General features: G+C 42.8%; 3 protein-coding genes across 9 annotated transcripts in view; 1 reads left to right on the top strand and 2 right to left on the bottom strand.

Annotated features, from left to right (window-relative positions):
* pip5k1ca (phosphatidylinositol-4-phosphate 5-kinase, type I, gamma a) overlaps positions 1–13,580 on the bottom strand; it is a 41,941-nt gene extending 28,361 nt beyond the window's left edge. For all 5 annotated transcript variants that reach the window (XR_004609342.1, XR_004609341.1, XM_034530074.1 and 2 more), the window contains exon 1: positions 13,114–13,580. Coding sequence is in view for 3 of the 5 variants with exons in the window: in XM_034530074.1 (XP_034385965.1) it covers positions 13,114–13,243 (130 nt within the window). In the remaining 2 variants the exon portion in view is untranslated. The remainder of the gene's footprint in view (positions 1–13,113) is intronic.
* A 1,267-nt stretch (positions 13,581–14,847) lies between these two features.
* Positions 14,848–18,977, bottom strand: gpx4a (glutathione peroxidase 4a). 3 transcript variants are annotated; one of them, XM_034531514.1, is made up of 8 exons: positions 18,843–18,950; positions 17,197–17,333; positions 16,786–16,874; positions 16,321–16,465; positions 15,972–16,123; positions 15,845–15,869; positions 15,567–15,626; positions 14,848–15,199 (listed from the first exon to the last, which is right to left on the bottom strand). In XM_034531514.1, exons 2-8 carry the CDS (start codon positions 17,245–17,247, stop codon positions 15,167–15,169), a joined length of 555 nt encoding a protein of 184 aa, XP_034387405.1. In that variant the 5' UTR covers positions 17,248–17,333; positions 18,843–18,950; the 3' UTR covers positions 14,848–15,166. The 3 variants fall into 3 exon arrangements, with proteins under 3 accessions (XP_034387405.1, XP_034387403.1, XP_034387404.1); XM_034531512.1 differs by lacking the exon at positions 17,197–17,333 and having other exon boundaries at positions 18,816–18,977; XM_034531513.1 differs by lacking the exon at positions 17,197–17,333 and having other exon boundaries at positions 18,843–18,977.
* Positions 18,978–19,188: 211 nt separating this feature from the next.
* polr2eb (polymerase (RNA) II (DNA directed) polypeptide E, b) lies at positions 19,189–22,015 on the top strand. Its single transcript, XM_034529872.1, has 8 exons — positions 19,189–19,368; positions 19,947–20,121; positions 20,370–20,485; positions 20,590–20,670; positions 20,749–20,807; positions 21,024–21,102; positions 21,550–21,622; positions 21,882–22,015. Exons 1-7 carry the CDS (start codon positions 19,312–19,314, stop codon positions 21,613–21,615), a joined length of 633 nt encoding a protein of 210 aa, XP_034385763.1. The 5' UTR covers positions 19,189–19,311; the 3' UTR covers positions 21,616–21,622; positions 21,882–22,015.
* Positions 22,016–22,159: the final 144 nt, after the last annotated feature.

Raw genomic sequence — 22,159 nt, 5'->3', positions numbered from 1 at the left:
ATCCCCTCCGACGGTTTATTGGGTTAGATTTGTCGCTGCAGTTAATTGCCTCTTCAATTCTTAAATAATTTTTATCGACAAAACAGCAGCAGATCTATACGACGGCTTAGAGCGTCTCAAAACGAATCCAACACAAATAGTGACTCTGGTGCGTCACTTAATTGTTAGCGTCTCTCACACACACATACACACACACACACACACACACACACACACACAGACACACACACACACACTGCAGCATCGATGCGTCTTACTGACGGCCACCTACGACCCCGGTGGGATCAATGCCGGGACTCCCCGAGGAGGAGGAGCTGAGGAAGAGGCCGCTTGTTCGTCATCACTCGATTGGGTTTACGTTTTTTCACGCAACAACAACAACAACAACGCAGAAATCCATCATAACTCTTGTCGGGTCGCTCAATACAAAGGAGGGGTAATAAATACAGTCGGCTCTTTTTTTGTGGTGAACGATGCAGACGAGAGGAGTGGGTTGTTTCATGATAATTCAGGGTTAACCACCTCAGCCTGGTTCACTTCACACAGGAGAGTTACGCAACAGCGACGACGGCTGTTTCGACAGAGGGAAGGCAAACTGATCCTGAATCAGTGTCTTCGGGGGCCAATTCCACCCTTGATCTCAGTAAGGTGTGTTTTGCGTGGATCTCTCGTCTCTGGCCCAGAGTGGAAAAGCTGAGGCAGTAAATGCACACGAGTCTTCATCAATGTGATGTTTACACACACACACACACACACGATTATAATGATCTCCCGGCTCCCTGTCATTACATCCAGACACCGTGACATCTGCACAGTTCTTCCACAGCCGTCGTTTCTGGAACAGTTGTTATTGTCCTAACAGCTGTGTGTCGGACAATAATGTTCTTATCGGCAGTAACGGAGACGCAACGCTTGCAATCTTTATACTATTTAAAGGAATAGTTTAACATTTTGGGACATATGCTTATTTGAGAATATTGGCAAAGAGTTAGATAAGAGGATCAATATCACCTTCATGTCTGTAAAGTAAAAAATGAAGCTTTAGAGTGGAGAGTAAGTCACTTTAAAAAGGAGGCAAGAGCACCCACATGATAACCACAACCTGTCGTTTGTATATTCCTGTTTGTGTACAAATAAAACAAATCGAATATAATGTGATATACACCTGTTCATCTAACTCCTGGCAGGGAAAGCCAATAAGGGATGGGCATGAGTACTCAATTTGTTCAACGTAGAGAGTACTCACTATAAATGAATGTGAGTACTAAAATATGGAAATTATTTTAAATGCCAATAATCTTATTGTCAAACTATTCTTCTGAAAATCCCATTTGTTTTTTTCTGACCACCTCTTATGTGATTCAAGTCACATCTGTGCAGATGGCAGAGACATTAAAAAAAAAAAACATTGGATAAAAAGGGGTTTTCATGTCACATTATCCTGGTTTCTTTCAGAGTAATCCAGCACAACCCAACCAGCAGAAGAGCTTCTGTGTGTGTGTCTGTCTGTGTCTGTGTGTCTGTGTGTGTGTGTAACTCGGACATTAAGTCAGCATGCTAGCAACACATTAACCGGATCCTCCAAAAGCCCGGCACTAACTCACGAGCAAACAAATCAAATTCTGCTCCAGTGTGTAGATAAGAATATGTGTGTGTGTCAATAACTGTCCTCTGCAAATGACCATCCCTCCTGGATCAGAGCCACGGCTGCTCGGACGTCCACGCTAATAATTAGGGAGTCATCGACTTCCAAACGCTAAGCTTTTCAAAAGAGGCTTTAAAGGGTTCCTCGCAATTACAGCAGAATAATATGCTCACGGCTTAATCCTTACTACTTCTGCATGCATGTGCACACACACACACACACACACACACACACACACACACACACACACACACACACACACACACACACACACACAGTAATAATGCCAGCGACTTGCAGACGACAGAAGGAAGTATGGTTGAACACACGTCTTGAACTGGCGCGTTGCTGCGGGCACTCATCTGCAAAGTACATTTCCCATCAGCAGTCCTCTGATTTACTGAACAAAGCGGTGTGTGTGTGTGTGTGTGTGTGTGTGTGTGTGTGTGCTGCTGCTCCGTCCTCTGCTGTCAGTGCATATCATACACTTTGTACAATACAGTGGATGTGTGGAGGGAGCGGCGGCTGGAGAGGACAGCTTTCTTTTCACTACGCCAAGTCATCCGTTACGATCAATGGCATCAGACAAAAGCAGGCGGTCTTAATAAAAAGCTTCCTGCCTTCTGCTGACTCGAAGAAAAAAAAAGACATTTAGCTCGGAGGCCGGACGACGAGCGACGCACAGCAGCAACAGTCTGCCGAGTCCTTTTGTTTACAAAGGGAGTCTTTACGAACAGCTGCAGGGGGCTGCGAGTTATTATTTTCTTCATAGATTCGTAGATGTGTTGCGGTCGATTGTCAGGAAATGGTGAAAAATGCAGATCTGGATTCAAAGATTTGCTTTTCTCATTAAATACCATACGATTATAAAATTGACTGCGTTCACTTTTTGACATTTGAGTTTAAATTGCCACTGAAGGATGACAGGAAAAAAAAAGACCAATGCTAAATGAATTTATATGCTCACCTCCGCCTTTGCATACAAGCCATTTTCAAGAGAAATCTCTCCATCTATCCATTTATACATCCATCTATTCATATATCCATCCACCCATCCATCTATTCATATATCCATTTATCCATCCATCTATTCATATATCCATTTATCCATCCATCTATTCATATATCCATCCACCCATCCATCTATTCATATATCCATTTATCCATCCATCTATTCATATATCCATTTATCCATCCATCTATTCATATATCCATCCACCCATCCATCTATTCATATATCCATCCACCCATCCATCTATTCATATATCCATCCACCCATCCATCTATTCATATATCCATCCACCCATCCATCTATTCATATATCCATTTATCCATCCATCTATTCATATATCCATTTAGCCATCCATCTATTCATATATCCATCCACCCATCCATCTATTCATATATCCATTTATCCATCCATCTATTCATATATCCATTTATCCATCCATCTATTCATATATCCATCCACCCATCCATCTATTCATATATCCATCCACCCATCCATCTATTCATATATCCATCCATCCATCCATCTATTCAAGGCCTTTTTACACCGTTTCAGAGCCGGAAACCCTTCCCAGATTCACTCGCCGCCGTAACCCCAGTTGACCAGGCTTGCCCGTGGTTCACCCAAACACACAGACAGACGCCAAGATATAAATCCAGCTAAATCACTATTACTCTACTATCCCTAATCCCAATCCCATTCTCTGCAGGCGACTCGACCAACTGTCTGGATTATGAGGATGAGGACAGGTGGAAGACAAGAGACCGTCTGTCTGGTTTTATGGGTTGTTGGCTGTCTACTGTAAAAAGTATGAAACACGGAGCGTATCTATTGCCTCTCAGCGGCTCTCAACATGGCGGAAGCAGCTCATGGTGCTGAAAAAAAAAGAGTTTAAATGGTGACGTCTACGGTTGGTTATGAGCCGGTCGGTTATGAGCCGGTTGGTTATTAGCTGGTTGGTTATGAGCCGGTTGGTTATTAGCTAGTTGGTTATGAGCCGGTCGGTTATGAGCCGGTCGGTTATTAGCCGGTTGGTTATGAGCCGGTTGGTTATTAGCTAGTTGGTTATGAGCCGGTCGGTTATGAGCCGGTCGGTTATGAGCCGGTTGGTTATGAGCTAGTTGGTTATTGGCTGGTTGGTTATGAGCTAGTTGGTTATGAGCCGGTCGGTTATGAGCCGGTTGGTTATTAGCTGGTTGGATATGAGCTAGTTGGTTATGAGCTAGTTGGTTATTGGCTGGTTGGTTATGAGCTAGTTGGTTATTAACTGGTTGGTTATGAGCCGGTCGGTTATGAGCCGGTTGGTTATTAGCTAGTTGGTTATTGGCTGGTTGGTTATGAGCTAGTTGGTTATGAGCCGGTTGGTTATGAGCCGGTTGGTTATTAGCTAGTTGGTTATTGGCTGGTTGGTTATGAGCTAGTTGGTTATGAGCCGGTTGGTTATGAGCCGGTTGGTTATTAGCTGGTTGGATATGAGCTAGTTGGTTATGAGCTAGTTGGTTATTGGCTGGTTGGTTATGAGCTAGTTGGTTATTAACTGGTTGGTTATGAGCCGGCTGGTTATGAGCCGGTTGGTTATTAGCTAGTTGGTTATGCGCTGGTTGGTTATGAGCTGGTTGGTTATTAGCTAGTTGGTTATGAGCCGGTTGGTTATTAGCCGGTCGGTTATGAGCCGGTTGGTTATGAGCCGGTTGGTTATTAGCTGGTTGGTTATGAGCCGGTTGGTTATTAGCTGGTTGGTTATGAGCCGTTTGGTTATTAGCTGGTTGGTTATGAGCCGGTTGGTTATGAGCTAGTTGGTTATGAGCTAGTTGGTTATGAGCCGGTTGGTTATGAGCTGGTCGGTTATGAGCAGGTTGGTTATTAGCTAGTTGGTTATGAGCCGGTTGGTTATTAGCTAGTTGGTTATGAGCCGGTTGGTTATTAGCTAGTTGGTTATGAGCTGGTCGGTTATGAGCCGGTTGGTTATTAGCTAGTTGGTTATGAGCCGGTTGGTTATGAGCCGGTTGGTTATGAGCTAGTTGGTTATGAGCCGGTTGGTTATGAGCTAGTTGGTTATGAGCCGGTTGGTTATGAGCCGGTTGGTTATGAGCTGCTATATTAATGCTCTGAATCTCATGTCGAGAACCTTTAAATAATTCAGAGACCGTCATTGATGAAAAGGGAACGGCTGTATTTCTGGTGAAGGGCAAAAAAAAAGAAGAAGAAAAATGCAAACATCATTAAAATGGCCGACCTGCCTTCACTCTGCAGCTTGCGTCTGTCTGCCTTCACCGTCCCGATCCATCTGGCTCTCAAACTGACAAACGAAAAGTGGATGAGATGACCGGCTTGGCAGCGGCTGACGGCGGCTAATAAACTCCAGCCTAAATCTCGCCTGCCGCCGCCTCTCAGGAGAGAGGCTGCAACAGTTGCATCTTCATTCCAGCCCGCGGCTCAGACTGATGGAACAGGTGGGTATGAAAGTGTAATTCTTTCCCCTTGGAGAGGCCTGAAAGCTCGGCGGACTTTTTGAAGTGGGGAGATGCAAGAAGAAAAAGTCTAGCAGCTCGGCCAAGTCCTGACAGAATATCATAGTAGCTGGTTTTTACACACACACACACACACACACACACACACACACACACACACACACACACACCTCCGGGGGTCAATACAACAGCGAATGCAGACGCCTGCTTGAATCTGAGAGTTGTGGTAATATTCGCAATGCCAGTTCACATTTTCTGGTGGGGAGGGTGTTGAATTAATACCACGGGGCCGATGTGTCAAGAGTGTCTCGCTGCTCCTGAGGAGACTGGCAGGCAAGCTTAAAAACAGCAACAGTCCTCACCAGCAAATTGGCACACATGCGCTCCGAACTCTTACGCAATTTCAGTATGTTTTTCCACCGCTAAGCTTCTGGATCGGAACCGAGCTCAGTGATCCTCGCTGATCCTGGAAAAAAAAGGCACAGAGAGACAAAAGGTCCTTTTACGGAGAGGAGGAGGAAGAGGAGGAGAAGGAGGAGGAGGAGAGGAGTCATGGGAGTGGACCAATCAACAGGGTGGAGATCAGCCCGACTCCTGCGTGCAGCTGTTATTGCTGAGAGCAGCATCTCTGTGACTCAGTGGAGGGTAATCCGCTCTAACTACAGACGCAGTGCAATTGCGCAACAAGTGTGGGGTAAACTGCTGCTCATACCTGTACAGAACAATCTACGCACACCTGGTGATTTAGTTTTGACACCTGGGGCTGCCGAGCTGAAAATAATAAAACACCGTGAGCTTGTTATTCCTATATATATATATATATATATATATATATATATATATATATATATATATACACACACACACATAGCATTGTCTAACTGTCACGAAGCTGTGGTGCAAATCAGGACTTACAGTCACAAACAAGACAACGCCAGCAATGTGGACTTAAATTGCTTCAAGTTGAGCATGCACCTCAGCCACCATCCAAATGCTGTGAGACATTGCATTTACCCCAGCATGCCCCTTAAACTCAGACATGCTCCACCACACGGACCGACCTCTGCGGGCTTTCCATCTGTACCAACACACATAGCGAGGGCAGACGATCCTCCTCCGGTGTTGCGTGGCATCCTCAGGTCTACGGTTGGTGTATCGCTCACCGTTCTACCTACAGAAAGCCGCCTCCACCTCTTACGCACACTATTAGGGCAAAAATGAATACGCTCAGATAAACAGCAACAGTGGCCTTTTGTAAAAAATGTATATATATAATAATACAATGCAGGAAATAGCAAAGCCTGCAGCTGCTGATCCAGCTCCAAACTGGATAGAAAATCGAGGCTTCTTCTCTAAGCTGACCCCAGAATGTCAAAACATGGAGGAGACGGATGTCTGTCTGTGGAGGGAGACTGGAGACGAGTGAGGATTTGAAATGTAGGATTGAAACCGCTTATAAATTAATTTAACTACAGAAGGGGGGGTCTGACAAATCTACTACAGTCGGTCCTGGTTCTGGTTCCCCCCCCTGTGCAGGGCCCAGCAATATACGGCCTAGACCTCCCTCCAGCCTGCTCCCAGAGTCTGAGCTGGAGAGGTTTTTTAGTGAACTTGCGTGATTGGATTTTGCACTGAATCCAACCCGGTGGAATCGATGACACGCATTAAAAGCTATGTAAAAATAAGTGGGAAGGTCTGTGAGTAGGTCAAACCGTACTGTGCACTACAGACATCCCCTTAATCTCTCCTTCCAATATCCGCACCATCCGCACCATCCTCCCTTACATGCGTCTGCATTCAGGAGAGCAGTCTGCTGATTATATAAAAGCTCTGCCTCAGATGACAGGCGAGCTATGCTTCCACATCAGTGTGCCCGTTTGATAAATCAAGTGCACGTCACTGCAGTAGGTGCAGAGCGTGTCAGTAAATCTTCCACGGAGATAAACCCGAACCAACCAGAGCAGTAAATCCAACACAGAAGCTTTCTGTGAACTGGACCCACACTGTTTAAAAAATGAAAAGCAGTTGTTAATAAATCAATTCTTTTAAAAAGAAGCTTATCTGGGGGCTTTATCTCAGCTTCCACTGAACGAGAAGCCGGGTACACACTGTGCAGGTCTATTCCAGGGCTCACACACACACACGCGTACACAAACACATTAACCACGGGCAATTTGGAGTTTCCACTACACTTGGCGTGAATGTTTTAGGACTGTGGAGGAAACCAACGTACACAAAACGCCTAGTTCCCTGCTGCTGCAGTGAAACACCCCTCCTTTCCTCAGCCCCGAGCAGGCGGGCACTCTTAACTCCACGTGGGTGTTTAAGATGAGTTGGACGGCGTTATGCTCCTGGTGCTGCTGATTATGAAACAATACTAGCCTGCGCAGTGGGCACGGTAATTCTCCTAATTGAAAACAGCGGGGCCTCTGAGAGGGGAGGGGGGGGGGAAACAAAGACGCTGCAGTCGCGAGTGTGTAAAACTGATGCCTCATCCAGCAGCGCAAACAGCTGCAAAGTCGCCATGACGATAAGAGGATGCAGCCTGGGATTCTGATTATGTTTCCAGCTGCTGTATTTACTCCCCCCCCCCTCTCCCGGCTCACTCATCTTCCCAATGCTCTCAACACAATTTAAAAATAAATAAAAAACCTGAACAAAAAAGCACAAGGACAAACAACAGCTGAGCACGCAGCTGAGCACACACGCACACGCACACACACACACACACACACACACACACACACACACCCTCCTCCCTCCACTTGCAGACAAAAATCAGCAGCAACGTAAGACGTGAATGAAATGCATCATCATCTACGTAAAATATCAAATAACCCGGGGGAGGCGAACGCGAGCTCCGTGGATTGGCTACCAGGATACGAACTGCTGCTGGATAACGCAACAGCCACAGCGGGAGAGAGAGAGCGAGAGACCTTGAAGAACATATAAGGTGGAAGCAAATAAGATGGCAAATTCCACAGAAGGCAACCACCCTTTTTGTGCCTTCGTCAGCAATTCTGACAGGCCTTGCCTAAAGCGGAGAACTGAGAGACACAGAAGAGGGAGAAAAGTGTGTGTGGGGGGGGGGGGGGAGCCTAAGGGATCAGTAAGAGATGAGGAAGTAGGAGAGGAGCCAAGGTCGAAGGTGAGAGGTAGGGCTGCACAATATTGGAGGAAGGAAAAACTGCCATAGTGATATTTTTCGTTTTTGCAATACAATACAGGGTATAAAATAATTTTTATGCTTGGTCAACCATCATCCTTTCAGCAACCAAAAAAATATCTCAGCGCAAATATTCCATTTCTCCCAGTTTTCTCCTCGGTGTCAGGTTTTGCTGTAAATCGATCTGAGAAACGATCTCGATTGGTGGTTCCTCTGTGAGCGCCGCACACTAGCAACGCGTTCTGTGCATACAAGAACCTTTAAATGCGACTGTTGCGCATAAATATAAATATCGTGCAGCCCTAGTGAGAGCAGTTGGGAGTACGAGTGCCGGGAAGAAGATAAATGAGATTAAGGCTGTGCTCTGACAGGAGACCATGGGGACAAATTACGACTGCCTGAGGATGAGGAGCACCGAATGAATGGGACTAAGCACTCAGACAGATATTTAACAGCCGGCTGTGACACCCACACGCGGCGTTGCATTCCCACGTTCGCGGCAGCCGAGCTTACGATTACACGTGCGCAGGATCTGATGATGACCGAGCTCTCAGGTTCATCGCTTGTCACGTGATCAGCCAATGAGAGTCGAGCAAGACCGATTCGCATCCATTCCTTTCGACCGGTGCCAATGCCAGATTGTTGTTACACTGCCACAGAAATGACCCCCCCCCCCCCCCCCCCCCAAGGGGTTTAACACATATTAGCTAAATAGCCTTTCATGGCCTCTCCCTTTACGACCCGTCGCTGACAGATGTTGCAGTGGGATTCACGCCTACCCCTCCATGCCGTGGGGGCTCATCAGACAAACTAGCTTAACCTACACAACCTTTGCATTGCAGGAGGAGACACTAGCAGCTCTACGAGAAATGCACATAAGAAGATTGACAAATTAAATGCACAGCTACCATGCTGAAATAAAGAACAACAAAACCGTGCTTGTGTGGAGCTGATTAAAACGTATGTTCTCTCTACTGACCAGCAGGGGGCGACTTCTCCGGTTGCAAAAAGAAGTCCGATTGTATAGAAGTCTATGAGAAAATGACTCTACTTCTCTCAGTAAACATTTTAAACATGAGTTTATGGTCTCGATCTCTAGTTTCAAGTCTTCTTCGATACAACTAGATTAAATTATGGTCCATTTAATGTATGCTGACTGTGATTGACAGGTCGTCGACTCTGCCAGATGACGTCACCCCCGCCGCGTTTTCAAATACTTCTGTTGACCGGTTGCAAAAAAAAAGTCAAGATGGCGACGGCCAAATCGCTGAAGTCTAGGCTTCGTAACGGCAGTCCACAATCCAATGGGTGACATCACGACGACCACACATTAATGAGTGACATCACATACGTGGCACACGGTTTTACATTAGAGCAGATGTTTGGAACTACAACTTTATGTAATAACAGGATTACAGTGTTACAAATGTGTACTAGAAAAGTGTATGATTCTCTGTACATTTTCCTTTTACTTGGTATCTTTGGAAGCCAAATAACATCACGTTTGTTTCACTGAAAGATGTCTCGCAAGGCATCGACTCGGCTGGTTCTCTTTAAAGGGACTTCTTAAGCCCACTAATGCTCCCTAATAGAATAACGCAGCAGTGCCGCATCAATGACGGGCATAATTGTAAAACAAGGCCATGCCTCAGTAATATTTAAAAACCAACTCAACCTGCAGCATTCGCCGACTCCGAGATGAAGAGAGCGGAGATTTAATGGGCCGACGAGCTAACAGATGTTAGTGTGTTGAAAGCAAAGAAACATTATGTGCTCAGCGCAGTCTTTCACTCCACTCGATCCAGTGTAATTAACACTTTGTGCTATGAAGATATTTGTCGTCTGCTGCTTTTATAAACCTTGTATTTTACTGCTCTCTCAGCTATTACAATGCAACACAGACAGGTGACGCCAACTGTCCGTAAACCGTCAACCTGAATACATTTGGCAGGATAGAGGCGGGGTCAATAATGCATCAGTTTAAGGCTGTTCGTTATCTCTCTCTCTCTCTCTCTCTTCTGTGTTTTCTGTTGCATTTGAAGAAGGTGCACTGACTCAGAAGGTACACGCACTTGTGAAATTCCCCCCCCCCCCCCCCCCCCCCCCCCCCCCCCCCAGTTCACGAGACACGTGGCAGCAAGCATGATTGTAGAAAAAAAATAGAAACATCTTGCAGCCAAAGAAAAACGGGCATTTTCATCCTCCTTTTACAGCTGAGCTCGTCGAGTAACCATACCCCCCCCCCCCCCCCCCCCCCGGCCCGCCAGACAGCCCATTGATTCACGAGGCCGTTCTAAGCTCTTGTCGAAGTCGAAGTCAGCGCTTTCCTCACCGGACAATGAAAATCCCCAGACTGTGAAGTACAGTGAACATGACGACCAGTGAATGCAGGTTGACGGACTGCTGTTAGCCTCCAGAGCCTGAACATTGAGCTTCAGCCAGCCATAGATGTATTTACAAGCATTAGCATACTCAACGCCTTATCAGATTGCATTTATAAATTAGCACTCGACTTTATGTTGATGATGCAGGTGTTTATCACAAAGCTCAATCTAATTAGCTTGGAACGGTCCCGAGACAGTGTTTTAAAAGCATGCCAAATTAAATACATGTTGATTTCTCCAAAATGAGAACCGATTACCTCAATTTGAGAATCATCCCTCATCTCTCTCTCTGTACGAAGAAAGCGTCGCCGTCTCCTGTTTATTCAATGAAGCCAGTCTAAATAGACCTCGTCATTTTGTCTAACTCACACGCAGCTCTGAAGATCGTCAAACTTCAGCGAAATACAGAATTGGGAACGCGTTACTTTTACATGCGCTGCTCCATCCCTCAGGAATATTTTTGGGAGGGTAAATATACCTCAGCACACCTCGTTCATCACTGATACACGCACAACAAGTGCAGCCTCTCACCTTCAGACACAAACAGACACAACACAGCGGTGAGCGACAAAGACAAAACACATTCAGCCTCAATAGAACTGAGATTAAGAAAACTCTGATTGCATTTAAGTGACGAGAAAACGCTCTAATTGTCTCTTGAATTACATTCAGTTTATCCTAAATTAATACTGGACTTTAGAGGCTGATACGGCTATTTGAGGGTTTCAAAAATCTGATATGTTGTCTGATATATTATTTTGGTGCATTTAAAACACATAACATGAAGCATTTTAATAAGAATCCTTAAAGTTGCTTATTAAAAGATGATTAGCATGTACTGAGCGGGACATTTAACAATTGAACTACAAACTAGCGCTCTCTTGCTTTTCTACATGCTTTTTCTTTTTATTTGGTACAATACTGACATACTGAGTCCAATAAATATCTGTTTATATAGCAGCATAGTCGATTTATATTGCGGCGATTCTAACGACTGGCTTTCACGATACGTCACGGCCTCGACCGCTAATCGAGCCCTTTTTACAAGAGACATTTTGCTGTCTCACATTAGTAAAAGTGCAGGTGCAATAAAAAAATTCTAATTTACGACGGCTGAATTCCATTTAGCTGCTTCAGTTCCTGGGTCCTGGTGTTGTAGCGTGCTGACTTACCGGGACAATCCTAATGCTAACAGCAAAACCCGTATTTTCAGGCTCCAGTAAAAGCCAAGATGGTGGCGAATGGTAAACCGAAATTAAGGCTTTAATGGTTTCTCCGGGAAACATAATGGGTGACACTCGTTTGTTTTTTCTCCCCAGCCTGTGTGGTTGACGGGTCGTGATAATTCAAGGTGCCCACAGCTAGAAAGGCAGCAAACCATGTGGTTGCTTGTGAAAAGGAGGCCATTAAATCCTAGCTGCACCCCTGGCTCCTTCTTTATGTTAATGTAATTAATTAGAAATATGTACAGCTATAAGCTACTATACACTATGTGATTTCACAAAGGACATTTTGCTGTGTCACATTAGGAAAAGCCCAGGTGCAAATAATAAAATGTACTATGGCTGAATTCCATTTAGCTGCTTCAGTTTCCATCATGACTTACTGGGGCATTCCTAATGTTAACAGCAAAAAACAGTGTTTTTTTCTCTCTCCTATTTTTAAAATGTCACCTTGTGTCACCTATAAATAAACACACATAAAATACACTAAAACATGATATCTGGTCGAACTGCCATGGTGGTCTCTGGTCTGTCCCTTACAGCCATCTTTCTTGAGGAAATTTAGTATTTTTAAGGCTCGAATAAAAGGCCATGGTGGCAAATGGTTAAACCAAAAGTGAGGCTTTAATTCTTCAGACGACATAATGGGTAGTAACATTATGTTTTTCCTCCAGCCTGTGTGGGTGACAGGTGATAATTCAAGGTGCCCACATCTGAAAATGGGGGGGGGGGGGGGGGGGGGGGGAAGGTGGCAAAGAGACATTTGTTTCCTTGGTGAAAAGGAGGCCATTAAATCCTCGCTACACCCCTGGCTCCTTCCTCGTGTAAAGTTAATTAATTACACATATGTACAGCTATAAGCTACTCTATTTCTATGTGATATTGCCCGTGCCGAGCCCTGGTTTGAACGGTGTCGCTCACCAGACAACGACTGCACCTCCACCACTTGACGTGAAACCGTTACACACAAAAAAAACGGTAAATAATAAAACGTTAAAATAAAACTTTATAACCTGACGGACCACATTAATTCACTTAGCTAGCTGCTAGCTTAACGTTAGCCCGACTGAGTCCTTGCTAGCAAAGATGAGTCGGGACTTTCTGTTCACAGCCGATGGCAACGGTTGTCAAGCGGGTTATGAAACGCACATTAAAAGACGGATATGGGGGGGTGGGGGGGTATTTTGGAAAAAAAGGGTTTGACTATAAAAGTACCCATGTCTGCGGCGTCCATCCCGTAGCTAACTCCGACGACCGTGTCCCCATCATCATCGGATGCTGCGGCCCCGGATAGCGGGCTCCCGTCCCCGGCCTCCGACAGCCCGACCGCTCCCTCGGCTTCCATTCAGCCTCCCGGTAGAAAGGTTTTTTTTGGGGTGGGTGGTGGGAAGAAATGTAAAAAAAAAAAAAAAATTTAATTAAATTTTAAAATGTAAAAAAAAAAAAAAAACAGGCAAGATCCTCCGATTGAAAGACACACAGCGGCGTCGTGATCCCGGCGAGAAGGGGAAATAAAAAAGAGGGGTGGACGTGTCCGTTTGGTATGCAGCAAACTAGCTAGTCAAGCGGAGGGATGTGTGGTAGTTATCCGCGACGGTCCCCTCATTTGTGCGGCGTTTCCTCGAGACGGCGGCGGAGCAGCGTCCGCTCCTCTCAGGTCGACTGCACCGCACTTGCTGCTGCCTGTTTTTTTTGTATGTGTGTGTGTGTGTGTGTGCGGGACACCATGGCTTTCCCCTCCTTTACTCCCTCCCCACCCGTGCAAAGCGGGCTGTGACTCCCTCTGCAGGAGGCTGAGGGAACTGCAGCCCAGGAGGCTCGCCGCGTCACCCCCCCCCCCTCCCTTTGGATGCTCCGGGTCACACGCAGAGGTCAAGTTCAACTTGACCTCTGCGTGTGCGTGGTTACAGTTATCACGTGACATTAGATACATTTAGGATTTCCTTTATTATCCTCGTGCAACAAAACAAATGTCAGTTGTAGCCCATTTGGAACACAACAAACGCAACAAGGTAGTACATTACTGTAGTGCTTTTTGTTTTTGTTTTGTTTGCATCACGAGGAATGTAAACAACAGCAGCAGAAACAACTCTCTGGCAAGAGTAACAGTGACAGACATCTGAAAAATTCAACGTCCATAAACTCAAGTGCTACGGTTCCCCTCCTGGCTCTGACCCCTTGACCTCTGCATATTATTGATGTGGTATTGTACGTGAATTTCTAACTTATCTTACATTGAATGCATATTCTTGACAAAATGTATTGAAAGTGACGTTTTAATTCAAGTGCAAAGAACGCTATAATCGGTTGTTGACAGTGTACTGCTTTTTTTTTTGTTTACCCAATACCGGATTAATAGTATATAATAGTACATAACACTTGGTGAAGTCGGATTTGTATACTTTTTTTCGGTTAAACGTTACTTTTACATACGTACTTTTATCACATAATTCTAGTTATTGACAGGCATCTGTAGTTTTGCAAAGGTAAACAAATAAATCCCAGACAGATTTTCCTGTATCACACTATTTACTTTGAATTATTCTTGGTGGTTCTGAAAAGGTTAAGAGTATCCAGTATTCCATCAGGCAGATGCATATGAGGGGAACATGTAATCTTTTGACTTTGACCTCTACTGTGACGGGATCAATGCTTTGCTTCTCATCTTGAGTTGCTGTGTGCTATGAGTTAAATATCCAAAAGTTCATTTTTATGCCCAGAAGAACCAATCTCACAGTTTCATTTCACTCGTGAACGGGTTCTCTGAATTTTTTCTCTATGACAGAAATTGATTATCCGTCTTTTTTCCCACCATTTCCATTAAAAGGAATGAAAGGTCTTTGTGAACAACAATCGCTGAGGACCAAACACATCTATTCCCCAAGCAACACCAACATAATACAATAAAATACAACTTGTTTTCCTGGCAGACAAACCACACAGACAAAATTATCATTGGAGCAAAATTAGTGCATTTTATTTTGAAAACAATGCCACACGTTAATCTTCTAAAAGAGGTATTGATCCATTTAGGGATCCTTTCTCTTTCTCTCCAGAGAACCAAATGAATTCAAGCTCGGTAATCCTCCCAGTAGGTTTGCACGCCGTATTCATCAGGTCTGCTCGGCCCGCCATGCGGGTTTATGAACAAACCGTCACTGGTTCTGGGGGTGGAACCAAACCGTGTCCACCGGTTCTCGGAGAGGAAGAGAAAAGAGCGAAAGGGACAGAAGATCAGCGGGTGAAGCATCAGTCGTCCATGAGGCGTTTACAAGTATTGGGGCAGATCCTTCTCCACCACCTGGAACCAAAACAAGAGGAGAAGTTGACATCAATTGTCCTAATGAAAGTGTTTTAACACACAACATAACAATACACACATATGAACAGTTACAGCAACACACAAATGCTGCTTGTTTCTTTTATTATGAATTATTGACTATAATAAGAGCCGGTTTATTCACGTTAAATCCCCCAAAATCCACTTATTCATCGTGTACACAATGTTTTATCTGGACAGTTTCACATAGAAAAGATCTGCACAAAAACACAAAAGATCTCTAAAAAGGTATCTGAAGGCGAATAATAATTACACAGTTTAAAAAAAAAAAAGGATACACAAGTCAAGATTAAAAACACACTAAAGTATCTGTGTGCAAAGTACATACACTTGGATCGTCCAGGGTTCCGTATCTCTTCACCACCTGACCCTCTCTGTTGATCAGAAACTGAAGAGAAAGAAGAAAAAGAGAACATTGAACATGACATTTATGAATCAATAACACATTTTTTTGTGTTGCTTTTACAATGAAACCCTTTTTAGAAGCATTTACAGGTTTCTTCCAATAACTATTCTGTCCCCTCATAGTAGTAAACACGCTATAGAGATAAACTAACGTTAATATCATTTATAATAAATAACCCATAAAAAAAAAAATATATTTACCTTGGTGAAATTCCACTTGATGCTACTGCAGAAAAGAAAACAAATCACACGTTAGATAATAACAATTTATTAGAGGGTGTGGCTCTCAGCGCCACATCATAAACCCGTTGGGATAGTCGCCACTCACTTCCCCATGAAGCCTCTCCCGTTGGGCTGCTCCTTCAGCCACTTCCACAGGGGGTGAGCGTCGGCCCCGTTCACATCGATCTTACTGAACATGTCGAAATGAGCGTTGTAGGATTCGGCAAATTGTTTGATCTGGGTTTCATTGCCGGGCTCCTTCAAAGTAAAACAAGTCGAGAGACAATTATAGAACGGATCAGCACCGTTCAGGATTTAACAACAGAAACACGTTATGAAAACATCCGTTTACAACCTCAATTATCCAAATCCCACTCGTGCGCTTACTACTTTCCATTTGCTTACATGTGTTGTTACTTATTAGATGTATAGCTTTAATAAAATGTGTCATTTACCTGGTTCCCAAACTGATTAGAAGGGAAGCCAAGGATGCGTAAACCTCTCTCAGCGTACGTGGCGTGCATGGCCGCAAACTGAGAGTAGTTTATTGGGGTTTTGCCTCATTTGGAGGCAACGTTGGTGATGATGACGACATCCCCCCTGAAAGTACACACACAGATCATGTATTAGTGACGGTGGGCTTATGCAATGGGAGGCTGCAGCAAATTTAAGGAGACAGTATGAAACTGTGATATATATATATATATATATATATATATAAATAAATATATATATAAAAATAAATATATATATATACATATATAATTATTATTATATAACAATGTTGTGTTAATATTAATATTAATATTATTTTTTTGGCAATATTATTTTATTTTTTTATTTTTTACTTTCATGCCAATAAAGCCACATTTGAAAATGAAATTGAAATAAGGAAAATAAATATCAAAGGATTGATTTACCGGTATTTTTCTAGGGAAACCAAGTTGCCATCAATATCTGTTGCTGAAAAGTCATAAATAGACGTGGCCGTCGTCTCTGTGGAGGCAGACTGGAAAGAAAGAAGAAAAACACTTGAATGACGAGAGATTAATTTCAAAATGCACTTTTATCCATCTTTATACATAATAGATGACAAGACATTTATATTCCAGCAGTTATAAATATTCCCCCCGCCCCCCGAGCATGCATCTTTAAAAAGAGTTAAGCACGCGCAACTCATTTAATAATGAATACAAATATCATACCAAAAACAAAATACATTAAAATAAATGAAAGCATAAATATATAAAGAACACAATTCAATGATCGCCCAAGCGTGAGTTCCATAACTGCAACACAACCCATCCGTCCCTCTCTCATGTTGCTCTTACCACGGCCTGCAGCAGGACAGAGAACAGGACAGTGGACCCCATGAGGAGCATGTCTGCCCTGAGTGAGGTCCTCCGAAGGCAAGAAAGGAATCAAATGTGTGAACCCCTCACCGGTCAGACCACCAGCCCACTATACTCTGAGGGAGCACACAACCCCAGTAATAAGGGATCGGGTTGATCATTAACGGAGTGGGTAATAGATCCACATCAGACACGCACACGCACCGCGGTCCACAGTCCAGCTCATTATCACAACCTCGTGAAGAAAGTGGCGTGGGTGAGCCTCATGAGGCCGGGGCAAAGGGCAACCGTCTGAGGTAATACATAAAACTCACTGCATGTAATGAGCTTAATATCGGAATGTAAAAAAAACAAGAAGAAAAGTAGCGTCACCATAACCTCCTAAATCTCACCCCAACATAAAAGTCACAAAAGGCTGAGACGAAAACACAAGTTCATTATACCAAATAATCATAAGCTGGACAAACAAAAGAGGTTGGTGTTTAAACCAATTAGAAAGAATAAATCATTGTAATGCCAGAAGAACCAGCAGACAAAGCATTGAACAACAGATTGAGCTGTTGGGCAACACACCGATCAGGTTTGGTTTATAACACAATTTTCTGGGAAGTCTACGTGGGAATCATGCGTTATGGTTACTATATATATATATCTGCTTTGTTCAAAAAGATCTGAACAGATACTTTACTGAATTATTCAAAATAAACAATGACGTAGCCAAAACAATACATAAATGAAAATGACAAATTCAATATTATAATACTAATTAATTAATAATAATAAATATTTTGAGAGGGAAAGTACTTATATTCCAGACAATCTATTGTCAGTTGAGGAATAAAGATAAACAATGTTCAGAGGAGAAATATAAATTTAATCCACTATTGTATTTAATAATAATAATAATAATAATAATAATAATAATAATAATAATAATAATAAATGTGTTGAGTACTTTATATTTAAGACAATCCATTGTCAATTGAGGACATGGAATAAAGAATAAATGAAAAATAATTACTAGTTTTCAAGGAAGAAAATAAATAAAATACATTTAATCCACTATTGTATTTATATACAACTTTAACACACTCTTATTTCACTTGCGTACCTTCAATTTGTTTGATGACTTTACACTCATTACTCCGCTACATTTACTCCTCGTATATAGTATCTTTGAAGATTAATATTTTGTTATGGTAGTTTGTGAGAATTAGTTGCTTAGAGTGTATAATTGAGCATGCATTGCTTATATAAAGAAGATATGAGTTTGTAACAGACGATGACCAGTTGTGTTGACATGTCGATGCATTTCTCAGACTGATAAGCCAAACAGCTGATATCAGCTGCCAGCTGCTGCTGCAGGAACTTCTGGTTTATACATGATGCGACCTTTTAATTATTATTTGTTCGCACTCCGACACCCTTAATTAGGACAAGTTTTCCGAATGATTATTACTTTACAAAAAAAATAACATTTTACAATCGATCAAAGAAGGGAAAGCATCGATTGGTAGTTTCGCTGTGACGCAAACTCGAAAATCACAGGAGAGCCCCGCACCGCGCACCCCGCACCGGATAGGTTAGGTTTACTTTACCGTTGGGGATAAAACAAAGTACAGTACCGTCGTCAGTAGGATTCCACTGCTCGCCAAAGCCCCAAAAGTCAAAATAGCATATAATGGCCTCATTGTTTCTACCAGAGAGGCCACATTTAATCTACGCAGTAGCTGCACCGGAAGTGCTGTGTTTGTTGTGAAACTGAGGCCGGAAACAGGCGGACGAACTGTCAGAATACAACCGTTAAAAAATAAATAGAATTATCACTGTTAGTATTAGTATTATTACAATTATAGTACTATTACTATTATTATTATCGTATAGATAATAATAATAATTGTAATTATTATTTAAAAAAACGTAGTTAATCGTCAAAGCTCCACCCACGGACGACGACGACGACGCGGCGTTGACGTCATCAGCTGGCGCCGATCAACGGAAACGTGCGTCGCAGGAACGAAGCTGGAAAAGTTAACAACAACAACAAATTAACTTTAAGATAAAATATAGAGCAAGTTAAACGTTCGAGACGCTATGGATGACGAAGAGGAAACATACCGGCTGTGGAAGATTCGTAAAACCATCATGCAGGCACGTTATTTCTTAATGTTTGTTTTGTTTAGCCTGCTAAACCTAGCATGTAAGTTAGCTTAGCCAACGCAATGTTGAAAATCAGGGGTTTTGCTGATTCTGCCGCCAGTGTAAGGTAGTTTATGAGATGTGGTATTTGATTCTAGCTGTTATTTGTGTCAGCAGATTGTAGTTATTTGAGTCTTTAAAGAAGCACTAACATACTCGGATAGACGTGAAAAAAAGCAGTGAAATCTCCGTTTTCCTTTTTGCATTTTCACGAGTAGAATTATGTGTGTCTCTGCCTTCTCCGGGATAAAGGAGTGTCGATTTGACAGGTCTAGTTATAATGTATTTGTGTCTGGACCTGGTCCAATGTGGTCTAGATGTGACAAAAACAGTGAAATCTCACCCCTTTTTTTATATTTTCACAAATTGAACAAAGACATTTGAAAGTGGGTTACAGGCAGGTCATAATGGAAACCTCTGCATTGCCTTCCTACTGCTATTAGAGGTGGTTTGCATAAGGGGAGGAGGATCTTCAAGTCTGTTCCAGCTCTGACTTTGAAACACCCTCAACATGACTTTTACACCCTCAGCTGTGCCACGACAGAGGCTACCTGGTGACACAGGACGAGTTGGACCAGACGCTGGATGAGTTCAAGAGTCAGTTTGGAGACAAGCCCAGCGAGGGTCGCCCCAGACGCACAGACCTCACTGTGCTGGTGGCTCACAACGACGACCCCACCGACCAGATGTTTGTTTTCTTTCCTGGTGGGTTGATGCCTATTACTCCATGCAGACTACCAGTCCTTTTATTAAACAAACACATACACACATCCTGGGAACAAAAAAATGAGGCCATTGTATAATCGTTGACGGCGAGCTAAAAGTGGTTGAGCCTTGAATATATGTCTATGCCTGTACATGCAGTGGTGTGCTATTGAAATATATATATATAAATATATATATATATATATATATATATATATATATATATATGATTTTTCTTCACCTTTCAGAGGAGCCAAAGGTGGGAATCAAGACGATCAAGATGTACTGTCAGAGGATGCAGGAGGAGAACATCACACGAGCCATCATTGTTGTTCAGATGGGCATGACACCGTCAGCCAAACAGGTAAACACCTGCATTGTATATATGATGCAGCGACCATCTTGTCGTCGTTTAGCTTTCTTTCTTGCTCTCTTGGTTCTCACATTTAATGAAACGTCTCCTTGCAGTCTCTCGTTGACATGGCACCCAAATACATATTGGAACAGTTTCTACAACAGGAGCTGCTCATTAACATCACAGAGCACGAGGTAAACAAAGCGCTGCACTCCCATTGACAGATTGAGAATCACATTTTTAGTTTTTGATGCATTGTTTTTGTCTTTCAGCTTGTTCCAGAGCACATCGTTATGACAAAAGAGGAAGTTGTTGAACTTCTGGGAAGATAGTATCCTTACAAGCAAGTGCGCTTGTTAGAGTAACTGAACAATGTTTAGGAATGCTAGAAATGCACTTGGTCGGAGTACTAACCATTTGTAATAAAGTATAAAATAGCAGCTGATTTACCTGAAGACCACCAACAAGCTGTATTTAATGTCTTCATGAGACTCAACTCTCGATGAAAATAAGTATTTGTTATCCCCCCGTAACATTTTCACCTCAGTAAATTAAAGGAAAGTCAGTTGCCGAGGATCCAGGCTGGAGACCCCGTGGCTCGCTACTTTGGCTTGAAAAGAGGACAGGTAACTCATCAATAAGGCGCTTGTTCTAATATTGGCTTAGGGTTTGATCTTGGGTTGGTACTCTGAAACATTGCCTTTCTGTAAAAGGAGTGTGATCACTCAAACTGATTTTTAGATCCATTAAATGTTACATGACAGAATGTTTTAAAGACACATGAAGGATAATTCCAGTTCATCACCATTTAGGACGTTGCTGCAACAATGTTGCGTTTAAAAATCTCAGCTATTATCTTGATTATCTCCGATTCTGGATTTGAAATGGTGGGAATGGTGGCCAAGACGCGTTTGTAATAAACTGGGGGGGGGGAAAGAATAATTACACACACATGGAAGTTATTTGCGTGTAACGTGCCACAGCAGCTGGAATTTTAAATGAACCTAAAAAAAGTTGTGTTCCCAGTAATTCCAGCCCAGTCTAAAACTCTATTTTGTATCTACTTTTCCAAGGTGGTAAAGATCATCCGACCCAGTGAAACAGCTGGGAGGTACATCACGTACAGACTGGTGCAGTGACAGACAGGTCAGTGTGTTACGCATACATTAGCAGTTTGGCATGAAAGGCTGATACAATTCTGATATGAAGCACATTGTTAGCTTTCTTGGTCAAATATAGGACGCACATTTACCATCAGCACTGACTGGACATCCACATAAAGGTGGAACATTTAAAGATTTCAACAAATATAACAGGAAAGTAACATGTCAAACAGACATACAGGCGGACGTGTGTGTGGACCATGAGTGTGTAGCTGTTTTTCATAAAACTTTTTATTTTCCAGATTTTTTTTTTTCCTTTTTGGAGCACCAGTGAGACGTCATTCATCCGTGGATTTTCCTTCTGCTTTTCACTTGTTTAAATTGTAGTTTTTATTTGTAATTACCGATTTTGTAAAATAAACTATTCAAAATGTCATTTTCTCTGGATTTCGAAGTGTTTCACTTGAAGGTCTAATGTGGAGGATTTAGAGGCAGATTGCAACCAACTGAAACTTCTGCCGCGAGTGTCGAGTTTCAGGTGATTTAGACTAAAGAAAAAAACTAATTATATTTCTGCGAA

This window comes from Cyclopterus lumpus, chromosome 4 (genome assembly GCF_009769545.1).
Source record: "Cyclopterus lumpus isolate fCycLum1 chromosome 4, fCycLum1.pri, whole genome shotgun sequence".
In the NCBI taxonomy this organism is placed as follows: domain Eukaryota; kingdom Metazoa; phylum Chordata; class Actinopteri; order Perciformes; family Cyclopteridae; genus Cyclopterus; species Cyclopterus lumpus.
This window is presented reverse-complemented; position numbering and strand designations above follow the sequence as displayed.

What these genes read in the sequence shown, in the direction of transcription:
- polr2eb (XM_034529872.1), top strand. Translation starts at nt 19,312, where the DNA reads ATGGATGACGAAGAGGAAACATACCGGCTGTGGAAGATTCGTAAAACC. An exon ending in TTCGTAAAACCATCATGCAG is followed by an intron (nt 19,369 to 19,946) that starts GCACGTTATTTC and finishes TTACACCCTCAG; the next exon opens with CTGTGCCACGACAGAGGCTA. An exon ending in GATGTTTGTTTTCTTTCCTG is followed by an intron (nt 20,122 to 20,369) that starts GTGGGTTGATGC and finishes TTCACCTTTCAG; the next exon opens with AGGAGCCAAAGGTGGGAATC.